The 16,342-nt window shown below is 38.2% G+C and overlaps 1 protein-coding gene across 4 annotated transcripts in view; it reads left to right on the top strand.

Moving 5' to 3' along the window:
• The window catches only part of TENM1 (teneurin transmembrane protein 1), a 225,769-nt gene that overhangs the window by 41,412 nt on the left and 168,015 nt on the right, over window positions 1–16,342 (top strand). For 3 of the 4 annotated variants that reach the window (XM_041485142.1, XM_041485143.1, XM_041485141.1), the window contains exons 3-4: window positions 5,961–5,967; window positions 8,963–8,993. The exons of the other annotated variant lie outside the window; for it this stretch is intronic. In XM_041485142.1, the coding sequence (XP_041341076.1) occupies window positions 5,961–5,967; window positions 8,963–8,993 (38 nt within the window). The remainder of the gene's footprint in view (window positions 1–5,960; window positions 5,968–8,962; window positions 8,994–16,342) is intronic. 4 annotated transcript variants of the gene reach the window in all.

Below are 16,342 nucleotides of genomic sequence, written 5' to 3'. Positions count from 1 at the left end.
AGGAAAGAAATTAAAGAAATCTACATCTAATCAAACTGTGCCAAGATTAAATGAGAAGCTTCCCTTATTATCCTACTGCATTGCTGCCCTCCCCTGACAAGGTGTTAATCACAGCTTCTTTGTCTCCTGTGTAGTTTGCACTTCAGATTCCAGGTGTAGCAAGGTCTGTTTGTTTTACAGTTTTTCGTCTATTCCAGTGCATTGGCTTTTCTGCCTCAGTTGTAGGCAGTTGGTTTGTAGTCTTTTGATGGGTCCAGACAGATCTAGTCTTTTGATTCCTAGGGCTCTTGATTAAGGGTGGACGCTGCTAATTAATCCAGTTTGCATTTTGAGTGGCTGATCTGCAAAGTGTCTGTCAGTGCAGTGTATCTCACCTGTAATTGTATTTTAGATTCTTTGTTAGAAGCCGGCTTTTCTGAATGCTTCCTCTGGAAAATTTTGAAGTGGGTATGTGGTGTATCTCTTGAGCATTGTCTGTACATCTTGCCAAATTCTTGACATGGAAATTGAAATAAGACCTGGGAAACTACAGGCTGGTCAGTTTCCCTTTGGTTCTATACAAGATCAGGGAGCAAATCCTCCTGGAAACTGTACTAAGCCACATGGAAATAAAGGAGGTGGTTGGTGATAGCCGACATCACTTCACTAAGGGCGAATCATGCCTGAAAAGTTTGGTGGCCTTTCATGACAAGGTGACAGTGTTGTTGGATTAGGGAGGAACAGCTGGCATCATCTGCCTGGAACTGTGCAAAGCATTTGACATTGGCCTCATGACATCCTTGTCTCTACACTGGAAGAGCCATGGATTTAATAGAAGGACCACTTGGGTGGATGGTTGGACTTAAAGAGTTGCAGGTGGCATTTCCATTCCCATGTGGAAGCCAGTGAGGAGTGAGTGACGTTCCTCAGGTCAGCATCGGAACCAGTGCAGTTTAACATCTTTGTTGTGACATGAGCAGTGGGATCACCCTCAGCAGGTTTGCCAGTGACCCTGAGCTGTGGGGTGTGGGTGATGATGGAGGGAAGGGATGCCAGGCAGAGGGACCTCGATGGGCTGGAGAGATGGGTCTGCACAAACCTCATGAAATTTGACAAGACTGAGTGCGAAGTCCAGCACCTGGTTTGAGGCAATCCTTGACTGAAAATTATTGTAAGGAGAATTCTGCTTGTCTAAACCTTACAGACTGTTTCTTTGGAATAGAGCTAACAGTGATTTTCTTATCTGTGGGCTGGAATGTGACTATTCTGAGACCATTGGAAAAAGTTAAATTGCTTTGAAACAAATGTAAATCGGGTGCTGCCACTGTTCATTGAGAACCAGAGAAATTTGACTTACATTTGAATATAAAACAATGTATTAACTTTTCTGCAAAAGATCAGTGTTTTTAAATACGTTTGCAAATGCATTTGGTGTGTGGAAAAGGTTGCCTTCGCTTTCATTATCTATTGCAGTTGTGTGCTGCTCTTCTTTTGTGACTGCTGCATCTAGTGATGCAAAGAAATGTACTAAAGGCATTTTATTATCTCACACTGGAGCATTACACTTCATGACTGCCATATGAGCATTAAGGCATAGGAAACAATGACCCTTGGCCTAGAATTTTTTTAACAAGGTCCAGAATTCAAGTTATATGTCATTCTGGTTTTGTTTTAAAAGCGTGGTGAGTGGCTGTGACTGCAGCGAGCTCCAGCAGCAGTGTGTTCTCTGAGCTGGCAATTACAGGGCATCCAGGCAGCTCAGTCCAGCTCAGCACTGGTGGCAAAGCCCAGTCACAATTTGTTTTGCTTAAAAAAGTAGCAGTACTTTTATTTGGCTTCTGACTTGTTTCCTTGGGTGGAAACATTTGTTTGTTTTACCTGAGGAACAGCTGCATGATTTGACATTCACTGAGCCACTTGCCAAAATAGGAGCAGAACATGGTCTTGTGCTCTAGAAGTTCTAAAATTCAAGCACTTTGCTGGCATTATCAGACATAGTTCTGCTACCTCATTATGAATTAAATAACTTATAAGAGCTAATAATAGCTCATGGCAAAGGCACTCGTTATGTGTAAATACACATGACTAAATTAATTTAATTATTGCTATCATTTGCATGCTGACTAATCCATACATTTTATGAATGAGGTTTCAGCCCTGCTATATAAACCCATTTATAAGGGAGCAGAGTTTGCTTCATCACATTGCTACAACAAATACTGAAATCTCTATCTTTATTCTTCTTTATTTAGGCAAAGATCACAGAGAAGTGAGCAGGGGAATGAAATAAGAATGTATATATATTTTGTATATCACTATGTCATGGAATTAAACAAAACATGTTCCCAATCAAGTTAGAATAGTGATCTTCTGTATTGAGAATAGAAATGTGCCAAGGGAAAGAGTTCTGGAACAAAGGAAATTCATGTTCCTATATTCCTCAGTTAGTATAGAAATTCAGTGGCAAATTAAAGGCTTCTAGCAAAAATAATTGAACAATGTGTTGCCATCTCTGTTAAAGTTGAATCTTTACATCCCTCTGAATATCTCTGTGTGGCTACAGATGCATTTCCAGCAATTTTCCCCTGCAAATAATGCTTTCAAAACTAATTCAATTTCTAAAATTCTGTAATACTCAGTTAGGGATCTGCTCCTTACCCTTGTTCTCCATGACATTCAGAGCCTGTTGTAGTCTTGCTTTGTAAATCCATACACTGGTTAATGTAATTTCTGCATCCAGTACATAACAATTGATTGACAATATTAAAAATATATGTATGCACACATACAGACCTCAGCTCAGTGAAAGATGTGATGTGTGGCCTGAGGGTTTTTTAATTTACAGGTAATATGATGGTTGTTTCCCGATTTTCAGCTGTGTAGTGATTATCATGCTATAATTTCAGTTTAAAAAATTTCAGCCAGTGAACAGTCATATTGCAGTGTTTTACATTAGTGTCTCATTCTTGCAATATTCCAAAAGCCTAAACACATTCACCAAATAGTCAGTGTAGTTGTACACAAGTAACTCAGCTGCTCTGCTTGAGAGTTGAGACAAATCTTGCCCAGTGTCACGTAGTTTCTGAATGAAACATTATCCAGGGTTTACTGAAGAGTTCTGTTTTATTGATGGGTGTGGATGACACACATAATCCAGCCAGGGAGTACGAATTGTTCGTTTGGATTGCTCTCGTTTGTTCTGATGCATGTTTGATGGTTGGAGAAGTGCAGTATTCCAGGGAACCTGTCCTAACAGACGGGGGCAAACAAAAATCTATTCCTGGTAGAATCAACTTTATTTAGGAGCACTAAAAAGAGTGGTATCATACAAATGAATTCAAAAGTCTGACTTTTAATTTCTGTTGCTGATATGTCTGGATTTATGTGTAGTTCTGTTGCAGAATGTCTCAACCTAGTTCCTTTCTGAAACTGTGATTGAGCCAAATACATTTTTCCATGCAGCATCATATGTAAGTTGCAGGAAATGCTATGCCCTAACCCATGCTTATCTACACTGATGTCCTTGAAAAATATTCATTTAATGAATATAAAAATGTAATTATTCCCAAGAGTGCAAGTATTTGTTTATGCTGCTGGTTAGGCTTCTTATAGAAAGCACTATTTTTGCTAATAATTACTTTAAAGTTAATACTTCCTATTACCTTGAATTATTTATGAAATTAAGCATGTGCTGCCACTTAGTGACCAGACAAATTGAGAAAACTTCCTTGATCTTCAGTTTTATTGGTTGAGTTAGGCTCTTAGAAAGTGAAAATCCCACATTCTCTGTGTTTTGTGGTTACTAAAAGCTACAAACAGATACTGTAAGGAGCAAATAATTTTGCCTCTGCAGATTTTACTGTTCTTCTAAAGGCTTAGCTGGGGTTCACCTCAGCTGTTCTGCAGTGCCTTGGCACACAGCCGTGGTCCAAGTGGTACAAGAGACCCACTGCCACATTTCCCCTGAAAAGTGAGCCTGTGGAGGAATTTTCTCTCCTCTGGTTTGTTTTTTCTCTTCTTCAGCTCCATGCTTTGAGAAAGGAAATATCTTCTCTTTGTATTTTTGTAGGACCTTCTATCAACCCAAAATCTATTCACTTCCTCTGACACACTTTAAGATAAGACAGATTCTCCTATTTGACACCTACATTTTGTTCATCAGTGGTTTTAAACTGTTTCCTGACACTTTTCCCAAGAGGAATGTAGTTTCTGAACATAGACCAAAGTGTGAGCTCTTTGCATCTTTGTCTTCTTCTAGAATATGAAACTCAGACTTAGCAGATGTAGTGCTTTCCTTCCATCCTTCACAGCTCTCTGAACTAGCAGCTTTATGGTGGCCCTTAAATCCTTTCAGTTTATACTTTTTTCCTCTGTTTTTCAGGCTGCTGAAATAATTTTTAAGAGATGTATTCTAAGAAGTGCACAGTGTGCTGTTGCTCTAGAGGGTCTCCTCCTCAGGAGTCTTCCAATCATTTTGAGGCTTTCCTAGAGGTCACACATGATGAATTAATAACGGCAGAGAAGGGCAGATGAGGCTACCAGCAAGCCTGTCTACACCACCAGTGCTGGTTTTAGGAGTTTGTGCCAGTAAAACTAACAGAGAGGGGGAAAAATCCATAAATAGAAGCAGAATTTCTGCAGCCTTCCTCTACTTGAGGATTTTTCCGATGGCATTAAAATAAAAGAAGCTCAGTATTCTAGTCCAGTCATAGAGGCAGTTTTATAATCTGTTATGATTCACTGAGGTTGGAAATTCTTACTTTTTTTAACACTTGCAGGGGACAATGATTGACTGCTTGGCTTAGAGGGCAAACCAGCTTCCAGGTTAAGAGGGAAGAAGATATTGAACTTGAGAAAAATCTGATGATCTTCACTAAGAACCATCTATTTTGTTTATAAACCAGATTCAACTTTTTTAAATTACTAAAATATAATCATGGAAAAGCTTTATTTATTACAAGCAAAACTCTTCAACTCAGGGATATTGACATCCTTATATTGGCCTTATGTTAATTAAGGAGGAGAAAAATCTTTCTTCACTTGGATGCTAATTTTAAATACTACTACTCTGGTTTTGTGTGTAGGAAAAACATCTATCTTCATGGAGAAGCTTTAGAAAATAAGATGTTATAACTAAATTGTTATTTCAGAAATTGTAGCAATATCCTCCTGAACTCTTTTAAATAATCCAGAAATTGTTCAGTTCTGTATCACATGGCTTGAAAGCATTGGCACAGAAGCAGAGTGGCCTCAACTCTGCCTTGGGTGGCTGTGGGTAACCCCAGGCAGCTCAGTTGTATGCAGGTGCCTACTCCAGATCAGAAATAAACTTTTCACTGGCTTCATGCACCATGAACTGTGGTGATGTGTCGTGAGAAGGTGACAGAGGAAACAGGGACAGGAGGACAATGTACAGTGAAATAGAGATGCACATTAAAGCTGAGAGGGAGATGGGGATTACCCAGAAACAAATTGTGGTGGAAAGAAGAAAGAGGGGGAAAATAGAGGGAATTTGTGAAGCTGGTGGAAGCCAGCCTCAAAAAAGAGTAATGAGGTCCTGAAAATGTTGTAGGAAACATCATACTCTCATGCTGTGCACTTTGAATCCTAGATAAGCTATTGAAGTGATTTATTCTTTTTCCATGGATAAAACATGTAGGAAATGTTTTTATTCCATCCAACAGTGAATGCAGTCCCATCAAACAACCTACTTAAGCAGCAGTTTCCCTGAGCTGACACCTGTTTCAATATCCACAAGAGTATTTAAAAATGCTGCTGAGAAATACAGTATTAACTTGGTTCTCACAGAGCCTCTTTCCAAGTGGATAACAGGTCAGGATGCAAGAATGTTTTGCTGCATTAGAAAGTGCATTAGCTCCATTTTGCTTTAGCACAGTTCTGCAGTGAAATGGCTTATAAGGGATATGGTTAATGGTTAATAAGGGATCCTGGCATTTAAGTGCTCATAATCAGCCCTGCAGGTTTCCTGTCAGAAGCCACAGTGGGCCATGAGGGTGCCCTGGTTGTGAGTCCACCTAGGCCAGTCCTGAGCAGAGCACAGAGAGCATCAGCTGGACACATGCTCAGGCACCTTTCATGATGTCTGCAAAGTTTATTCTTTCTGTAATAGGAAATAGAGCCTATTTCAAACTCCAAGTACAATGTATTGTATTTGTGGAAGGTAGAAAAGATGGCTGAATCATAACATTATGATTTTCATGTGTTCTCTTGTTTCATGGATTGCAGGAGATTTTTTTCTTCCCCTTACTGGCTGTTTGCCCAGAATGACAAAAATACATAGTGAGATGTTTAAATAAAAAGAAGTCTTGTTTTAAAATACTTGCTTTCTGAAACCATTTCTCCACAAGAGTCCCTGTCTTCCCAGCACATACTCAAAGCTGGGGCTGACTTTAGTGACTATACTGTTTGGAGGAAAGGATTGGTCCTCCTAATTTCCTTCCTTCAATATTTGCATTGGGAATGGGAAGGGACAGAAGGAAAAGAATGCACAACTGCCTTTGAATTGGAACCCTTTATGGTTCCAACTGTTCCTGGATTGGAACCTTTTATGGTTCCAATTCAGTCAGCCTGTATTCCACAGTCCATAGCTCAATTAAATTAAGGCTTGGAAATGGCTGGTGGAGGTTGATTGCTTAGTACCAGTTTCCCCAGTAACACTGAGATTGTTTCCAGACACTCAGGAAGGTGGGAACTGCCTCTGTGACTTTGCACTGCCAGGAGAGATCCTCAAGCTTAGGTATGATAAGGTCTCGATTCTGCAGAATTATTTTAAAAGGTCAGTTGGGAAAAAAATGCTCTCTTTTCTCTGAGAATACATATAAATATTCTGTGATTTTGTTCTCAGTTAAACTGATGATAAAAGAATTGCAGATTCTGCTGAGTGAGTTGTTCCCTGTGCAGTTGTTTCAGCAATATATTTGTAAAATAACCATATTCCTTTGCAGAGATATTTCTGATCTCAGTGGAGAGAGAGGCCTCCGTGATCTTATCAAGAGTGCTCTTGGGAGTTCAACCCTACAGCTGGTTTTCATGTCTTTATTTCTCTACTTTGTTTTCCTTCCAAGAGTCACCAAATGCCACAGCTGGTGCCTGCCTGAGCTGGAGCTCTCCCCCCTGCTGGTGCTGATGCCATTGGATCTCACTTAGTACTTAGGCTCAGTGAGCAGAGCTGGAGCTTTACAAATTGACATTTGCATCATTTTCTTCTGTGTGTTTGTGCATGCTGATCTTTTAAATCCACAACAACAGACAATACAGGAAAATCTTTCCCATTAGGCTTTGTAGTTCTGTTACTGGGTTGTGAAATCTCATTTTCTTCTGCACCATCTAATCCAAAGATGTGATAGAATTTATTCCTAACAACTTCTTAGATTAATATTTTTCCTAATAGTTTGACTAACTAGAAATATGTCTAACAGTTTGTCAAGGCACATAAGAGATGCTCTTCATACCCTTTGTGTACAGCAGAAAATCTGAATATAGAAGACATTTCCTTATCTCTCCATCTGTGTTTGTTAAAGTGTGTTTTTCTTCTGCTTTGTTTTTTTTTTTTTTCCATGTAAACTAGGACATTTGGGAGGAGCATCTTCACCCTCCAGTTTACCTTGAATAGTAATGATCAGCAAAAAACTTGATTCTTATGAAAGACAGTCTTGAAATCAACTTCCCAGGGTAGTGTTGCTGGGATTGGTGTGATCTCCCCAGAGACACCATCCCCTCAAAATTCCTGTTAGCTGTTGTGTTCCTGTGATGATCGATTCAATTATCCAGAGCTGCTTTATTTAATTTCCTCATGCCTGTTTTGTTTTGGGGTTTGGGGAAGAGGATGGAGAGGGGGGCATATGAAGCGTTTCCTCTGTGGTCCCTGGAGCACGTGTGGGAGTGAGGAGAGCTGAGACAAGTTCTCCAGATGTGCTTGGAGCGCTGCCAGCTCTTCCCTTACCTCCACAGAGTATGACAGCTCTCAAATGCAAATCATTCTCATGTAGAAGCCTGAAAGCACCTCTCATCCATGTGTGTCTCGTACCATCCATGGGTAGCTCAGAAGTATTGGGCTATGGCAAAGCAATTCATATTAATAACAGTAAAGCTACCTCCAACCTTATTAATAAACATAATTGAAAAAATGCGTATTAAATTCGAAAGTCAGGTTGAAATGTCAGACAAGGATTTCTCATGATATTTACTGATGCAAGCTTTATTTCCTGAATCTCTGAAGTGAGAGAAAGGGTAATTAAAGCTACAACTGTAAAAACGTCAGTGACTAACATATCACAAGGGGGAAATTTGGGTTCTTCAAAATGAAAAATCTTACCCATGCAGCGTGACTTAGATGACAGTATAATAGGTGTACTGGTTGTTTACTGGTTGATAGCCCTTATTTCTAAATGCTAACCTAATATATTAAAGATTTGCATTCACAGAAAGTGGTGGGCTTCAGGATGACAACAAGGAGGGTTAAATCACTACGATGTTATTAACTGAATATAGTTGTCTTCAAAATCTGGACTTCTAGAATCAAAATCTTCCAAAGAGCTAAAGTAAAAACCTGTGTTTGGGAATTTCTATTTTTACTATTACAAGATAAGCACTTATCTAGTAACTCTTCCTGTGTAGGATCTTTTTCCTTGTTCCATCAGTTCTTGCTTGGGGACACATATTTGATGTTTTCAGTTGAGTTGTATTTTCTTTATGATATTAAAAGATTCTCTTATAAAGAAGGCAAAGACCATTGTTTTCTTTTCCAAATGTAAATCTACTTTAATTAACATGAATGAGAAAAATTGCTATCAGTTTTAAAGGAAAGGAACTGACTTCCTCTGCCAAATATCACTTGGGAAAATAAGTAGAGGTGCTTCAGGGTATAAAACAACTGCCAGCAAGTTCTGTTGTTTATGGAGAGGAGGGAGATGAAGACAATTTCTAATAAAGTATTTTCTTCACATTGAAGGAAAACTGATAGGTTCAAACCAGTTTGTTCAAAAGTTGCTTCAGTATTAAAATTGTAGTTTTCTGATTGTCTGATTTAAGTCGATGTAAAGACCATTGCAAGCTCTGGTTTCCTTTGGGAAAGAAGTTACATCAGCACTTGTATTTGCTGATCTATATTACAAATCAATATTTTAGTAACCATAAGTACAATACAATTTTAGCTTTCACCAAAAGAATTCTTCAAAATGAGTTGTGATTTTTAAAATACAAATAAATAAGAGAGCCATAACTTAAATTGACAAAAAGTGAGAAATTAAATTCAAATACTAAATCTTTATCTAATTGTCCCTATAAATGAATTCTCTCCTATAAAATCAGGATTGTCAGATGTGAGTTACAAAGTCATTTGTTAGAAAATGTCAGCCTTAACTCTAATGAACGTTTTGTCATTCTGTTTCACACTCTTGAGTGCTTAAATCACTATTTATTTTCAGATTTGTCTTTCTCTATTGATTTTCCACAAAAATAACTATTTTTTTTCTGTCAATTAGATATTATATAAAGTATAGCCTCTCATCTCACATTAAATCTTCCCCGCCCCACCCCAGACCTAAAATATAGTGGGGAAAAGACACCTTTAGGAATGTCTGTTACATTCTGCTGCAGAATTTAGATTTTGATTTTTCTTCCTGAACTCTCATAAAGTTGGTTTTTTTCCTTGGTAGATGGATAAGGCTCTGAATTTCATAAAGATTGCGTTTCATATCTTCTGCTGGTGGTTCTCAATACTGTTACTAAAAAGCCAAGCAGGTTTAAAAGCAGGGGTTTGTCAGCAATTTAATTATTGTGTGCACAGCATGGTGTTTACATGTGTTTAGTATGGACACTCACTTGTACACAGTTTGATACTAAACTTGGGCTGAGAAATAGATTTAGGGATGAGTCTTTTCTGCTTCTCACAGCACGATAAGTGATTTCTGTTGTCCACTGTCATCATCTAGTGTTTCTATACTTCTTTCCTATCCACATGTTCTAGAGCTGACTGTGTGTCTGTGTGGACATATCAGGTTCATTATTTTGGTCTTTTCTAGCAAGTACTCAGTAGTGGGGAAAATGGCATAAGAGGTAACTGGAGGGAATAGTAGTATGCAGAGAGATTTGTTTTTCTGAAATATGTCTCTATGTACATGAACATTCAGTGTTTTACTGTGTTAAATGGCAATGGTGTTGAAGTTACTTTCCTATCTTTAAATTATTGGGAAATTACTGGTGTAAAGATTATTTCATGGTTCAGTGAAAAGGTTTGATTGGCATGAGCTGGGATGGGTTTGTTACTTGGTAGAGGAGGCAGAGCTGATTTTGACATCAGTTTACACCACAGGAGGAAGTTCAGAGGGATGCAAGGGCCAGTGGAGCTCTCGGGGGTGTGCACAGAAGAGGTCTTGGCTCGTCCTGCTGTATCCCAGCTGTTTGCTGAAACACTGCTCTTCTGGGAGCATAATTCCTCTGAAACTTCATTGGAGAGAGATGCAGCTCCACAATTTGACTGAACTCATAAGTGTCCTTGGGAAAACCATGCATAGGGAATTCAGTGGCTTTCTTCTGGTTAATAGGCTAAATGTGTATAAGCAATTTTTGACTTCAGGGAAACTGAGATTGTACAAAATTTTCTTTTATTCCATTCTTTACATTATTAAAATGAAATTAAATGTTATTATTCTGAACATGTTTTAATTGCATGAGCTGTTTCATTATATGCAAATTTATTTTCTGACATACAAATGATCCCTGCGTGTCTGTAATAGAAGTTTGGTGTGGTTTGTTCTTAGCAGTCAGTGTATTCAAAGATTTAGCTTTTCTGCAGAATTTTTCTGAGAAATATCATATAGGACAATAGTAATTTGGTCTATAATAATGTTTAGGAATTTTCTAATTAGAACATTAAAATAAACCCAGTAGTTGAGCAGTATCTTCTCAAACGTTAAATTATCAGCATGCAGTTAATTATGTTGTGTTTCTGTTCAAGAGGATATTACTAAGTTTCTGAAACAAAGCAGAACTAAAAATTAAGTCTCAAATAAATATTTCCTGAACATACTTACTACAAAAATCCAGTTAGAATTATTAGGAAATCTGAATGATAGCCTGAAGAGTCAGAGTTCACTAGATCATATCTCGAGATTATGTTTTGTGTGATCTACAGAGCTTGTCTGAATCCTTCAGGCTGTGCTGTAGTGTAATGTTAGATGGAGAACGTTGGTGTGCACTGGACTTGGATGAGGCACACGTCACTGTCTGACTTTCTTTGTTTTCAGGCTGCAAGATGCTGAAGACTGAGAGCTCTGAAATGAATTCTGGAGATGTGCTGGTTAGCAGCAATAATTGAGTGCTTTCAGGAGCAGTACTTGTATAGCAGTGGTAATTTTGCTGAAATACCAAGTGTTTAAAAGAGATAAAAGTGAATTAGCTGGGGACATTTTTAAGAGCAGTTGTACTGGAAATGGCTCAGTGGTTAAACAAAAGAGGTAACGTGGTTTTCAGCGGGTCCAGGGCACTCTTTGGTTAGAAGTTGGATTGGCATTTTGAGCTTCATTATCATTGGTTTATTCTGACTGATAAAGTTTTCTGTGGGTACTTAGCTTTGTCAGGGCAGCACTGAATGGGCTTTTATTATAAGGATAATACAGCAGATCACCCATCCAGCTAGGACAGCCAGAAACCTTTTTTATTCTGTCCACAAGGTAACTGAATCTTTCTCTTTTGTTTGTTGGGGTTTCTTGGCTGGTTTGGGTTTTGGTTGTTTTTTGGTTTTTTTGGGTTTTTTTTGGTTTTTTTTTGAGGGGGAGTGTCACTTTCCTCTTTTAAGTCAAAAGACAAGTTCTTTAATCTGGCTTTGCCTTTTGGTATTGTTTTTTCTCCTGTATTTGTGTGTTTTGGACTTATTTTCAGTCTAATTCATTAATAATTCAAAATGAATGTTCAGTTGCTTTGCACATGTTTAATTTTTGTGACTAAATTAGATTGCTTTCACATTTTCCTAATTATTGGTGCCTTATATTTGGCAAGCCTGGCTTTGAGATACTGTATTTTAATTCCTTGTCAATGAGGTGAGAGGAAAACATTGTTAGCCTCCTTCCATCCAGCTGAGGCCAGGTGTTGTGCATTAACATTTAAGTAGTGCAATTAGAGCCAATTATGATTTTAAAAGAAACAATAAAACCTGCAGGAACACAGTTTGTCACCCATACTTTTTTGTATGTTTTTTGTGGTTTCCTGCTTTTGCTTCATTTTTTAGGCATCTGTTCTTACTTTCAGTCTTGATTACAGTAGGGCTTCAAGCTGACATTTGCATTGACAGGTTAGATGTGTGAAGAGATGAGACTCTGGGTGATAATGCAGAAAGGGGAACTTGGGTCAGATTGCACTTAATTCTCTATTTTATTATACATCTAAAGGACATAAGGTCTACTGCAAACTGCACAGATCCCAGGGAAGCTGGGGTGCTCTCAGCTGCTCTTGAATATGTGTGAACATAAATGCGCCAGGTGGCAGCTGTGGGAGTGGTTTTTAGAAGAATGGTAAATCTGATCAGCCAGTCTGAGACTTCAAAATGAAACTTTACTAGATTTATTCAGGAGTAACAGCTCTTGTTGAGATGTCCTGTCAGTTTGCAATACCTAGTGCATAATACCCTCCTTTACCTTGTAAACTCTGTTACTTGGGTACTAATTACATGTTTTCCTGTGACACTTGAGCATCAGTCATAGTTTCTGTCCTTCTGGTTGTATTGCCCACATGTGTTAATAAAATGCTTGCATTTGGTGTGGAGCTGTTACTGGTATTGGTTACATGCTACTTCTGAATGCTTCTATTTGAGCTCAAGGCAAGCTAATATTAATTATACCCTAATTAGTGGGCCTAAAATTTATGTCAGGTACTCTACTTGGACTACATTTCCACAGAAGCCTGAGCTTCTGCAGTGATCTTGGAGTCCCTCATAGATCTGAGTTCTTTGATAACCCCCTTCCATTGCCAGAGAGCTCTTCCCTACTCTTCCTTCCCAAGCAATTGTTGGGACTGAGAGTATCATGTCTCACTTTCCACTTGTGACAGGAAATATTGCTACCTTTTCAAGTGCATGCTGGAAAAAAAAAGAAAAAAAAAAGTTGGTTCTTCATCATTCTCTGCCTATGACACAAAATATGGTGAATTCTAAATAAAACAAAATAAGGTATTGTAGTACTATTTGCATTTATACATGCTTGTGGCAGGGATGTAGTGACAAGTAAAATGTGATTCTTTTGTATTAATTGTTTTCTCTCTTTTTCAATGTACCTAGAAATTAAGACTGCTTCTTCTGTCCTGTCAGATCTCTTAATAAACTAATGGGGAGGCGTAGTTGTGTCACTGCTTTCTTAGATTCTTCTGTTCTTAATGTAATTCAACCTCAGTGCATTTCTGACCAGTTCTTTCATCTCATGATGGTTTTGAGATGCAGATGTTCAAGAAAATCCCAAGTGCTGGAAGATGAGTACCTTTCTGTTTGTGTAAATTGACACATTGACTTTAAAGAAAAGCTAAGTACATTTAGTATTGACATCAGTCTTATATCTGCTTCATCATAGGATCCTTCACAGAATAGTAATGCAAAAAAATAGTTGAATAGTACAGTTTGTTTTGTATTAATATTTAATCTGATACCAAAAGCACTTAAAGGAGCTGGGGATATGAGTCTTCTGTTAGAAACGGCTTATTTGCTGCGCTGAGCAGTTGCTGCCCAAGTAATGAAACCAAGAAGTTTGTTCAAGTATCATTAAGTTTTAAAAATTGTTCTGCTGGGAAAGCTTTTGTTTCAGTTTCTGTTTTTAAGAGTTGTTTCTTCAGAGTGAATCAAAAAGCAACTTCCTTGATGTTAAACACAAAGGTACAAATTAAGGCTAATAAACTGATATTGAGTGAGTCAGAGCAATACTGAGAAATGTGAATGCCTCTGAGAGCATTCTGCAGCTCTGAGCTGTGGAGGAACTGGACAGCTTTCTAAAGAAAATAATCAAATCAATGAAACATCAATTATTAATGCTTTGTAATGCTGGAAAAATAGAAGAACTGAAAGAAAATCAGTATGCTGCTCCAATCCCAGAGAACAATGAGCACACCCAAGGTTCTGCCAGCCTAGCTTTCCCCAGCTTTGCCTGCTTCCCTGAGAGTGTGTTGGGAGGCAGTGCTGACAGGGTGATGTGAGGATTTCAGCTTTTGTTTCAAGGAAAATAGTGTTCCTCAGTCATGGGAAAGCATGAAATTATTTCCATTTGGCCTAAAGGCACTCACAGGGAAGTGGATAAAAGGGCTTAAGAAAATTTCATAATTTAGAGCTTTACCTTGTTTTTTGGAGCTTTAGTCATTACTTCTGTACAATTCAGTCACAATTATTGTTTGCATCCCTGTATGGTGTTCAGTGCCTCATTGATTTGATCATTGAAATATTGGACCTGACCACACAGTTTGGCAGCAGCTCAAGCCCACTCTTAGCCCTGTGGTGGGCTGCCTGCTCTTGCTATGCACTGCTATTGCCAGTAGCTATTGTTTGTGCACAAATCAGTTGCTCATTGATTAATGGAGTTTGCAGGGGTAGGAAAAGTGGGCACTAATGCTTGCAGCAATCACTTCAGTGCTGTTCTCCCCTCCTAAATTATACCTGGGACATGGGTAACTGAGAAGTGCCACGTATATTGGAATAGGTCCTTCATTGCCCATTCGGGATTGCTGCAAGTTGTGCATCATCTTAATGTGTCAGCAAAACACATTTTTTCCTTCCTCCATCCCAACCACATCACCTTAAGGTCTTTCAAATCTCTTTTCCTAAAGTTTCAAACTTGCTGGAATATTTCCAAGTCAGAACTTCCACTCTGAAAAAGACCATGTGCTCATTCATGAGTAAAGTCCTCACAGTTTCCTTGGCATTCTGGTACCTGAATTCTTAGGTGTTTGTGTTCGTTCTGTACAGAACAGTGCTTTGGCCTTTAGCAGGTAAGTCAGGTCCTGCTGCTGACTGCAGGCTGGACAATTTGGATATGCTCTTCTAGAGTAGCAATATCAAAATCGATGAAGTAATTCCTTTGGATTCCATCTGAGAATCTGTTTTCTCACTCCAGTTCTTGCACAGAAAGTTGGGCTTTCGTACAGCTGGAGCAGTGTTTCATACTGATATCTTAGATCTCTTGAATTTTAAGGAGGTAATTTCTATGTTTTCAATCATCTTTTAATAAGTTTCATTGTGTTGCACAGCACAGCAAGTGGGATGAGATGTGGGTGCTTTATATACTAATTTTGGCAGTAATAATTTGCAGCGGTGCTTTAAATGTCTAGGGATGTTATTGATTGGCATTCCATTAGTTTTAAATATTGATAAGAAATCGTTCATTTATTTAATGCATAATTTCTGTCACCCTGTTTTGGCTATGGAAAGAACCGATCCATTAACTTCAACCACAATATTTATGGATAAATTCCTTAAGCTTTAAAATTATAAATAATTAGCTGTTGTCACAGCACTAATTATTGTACATACAGTGTCAGCAGGGCTATAATCTATCTGTCCAATATGTATTCTACTCAAATTGCATTAATCATAACTTGCTTAAATGTTAGCAAATGACTCTGCAAAGTACTTGCAATAGCAATTCTTGCAGCCTAGAAATAATGAAGATGTAAATCACTTCTACGCATCATTGCCATAATATTCTTATGATAGGATATGGAACTGCTGCATCCGCTTTTATACTGATATTTAAGACAGATACTCTTTGTGATGGCAGCATGGTGTAGTTCCTCAGTTTATTTCCAACTGTGTAGAGCCATGTCGTAGTCAATTGAATTAATGAATTTAGATTTATTTTTCAAACTAGTCATGAAAGTCAATACTAGTCACGTATACTCTAAATTCAGAATAACGTTGTATACTTTTGAACACGGCACTTCACATTAGCGTGCATGCTTAGAGTAGATTTTATCCTATGAAATCCTGCACGTCAGATATAATAGTTTTTAGGGTTTTGTGTGAATATTATCTTCTCACTTAGTGCAAATTGTCATGGTTTACTCGCTTCAGCAAGGATATGCAATTTCATGTGACAATGTATTGCTTCAGGACTTAATTTTGCGTGCACTTGTTTATATTGTGCAATTTGCTTGATCTGTATTTTGCTGTCTTAGTGTTGGAGTCTTTGTATATTGGCAATACCAGCTGCAGCATTTTGTGATCAGCTCAAAAGCAAACACACCCCCCAAGCCTGAATGTTGGGAAGTGTTAGCAGAGTTTATTAAAGAGACCACCAGCTCAAAGCCTCTCTCCTAACTTCTTCCTGTAGGAAAATGCTGTAGAACTATTTTCTTGTCATGCACATTTCATTTC

Source organism: Pyrgilauda ruficollis, unplaced genomic scaffold, assembly GCF_017590135.1.
Source record: "Pyrgilauda ruficollis isolate IOZ18807 unplaced genomic scaffold, ASM1759013v1 scaffold7, whole genome shotgun sequence".
NCBI classification, from domain to species: domain Eukaryota; kingdom Metazoa; phylum Chordata; class Aves; order Passeriformes; family Passeridae; genus Pyrgilauda; species Pyrgilauda ruficollis.
This window is presented reverse-complemented; position numbering and strand designations above follow the sequence as displayed.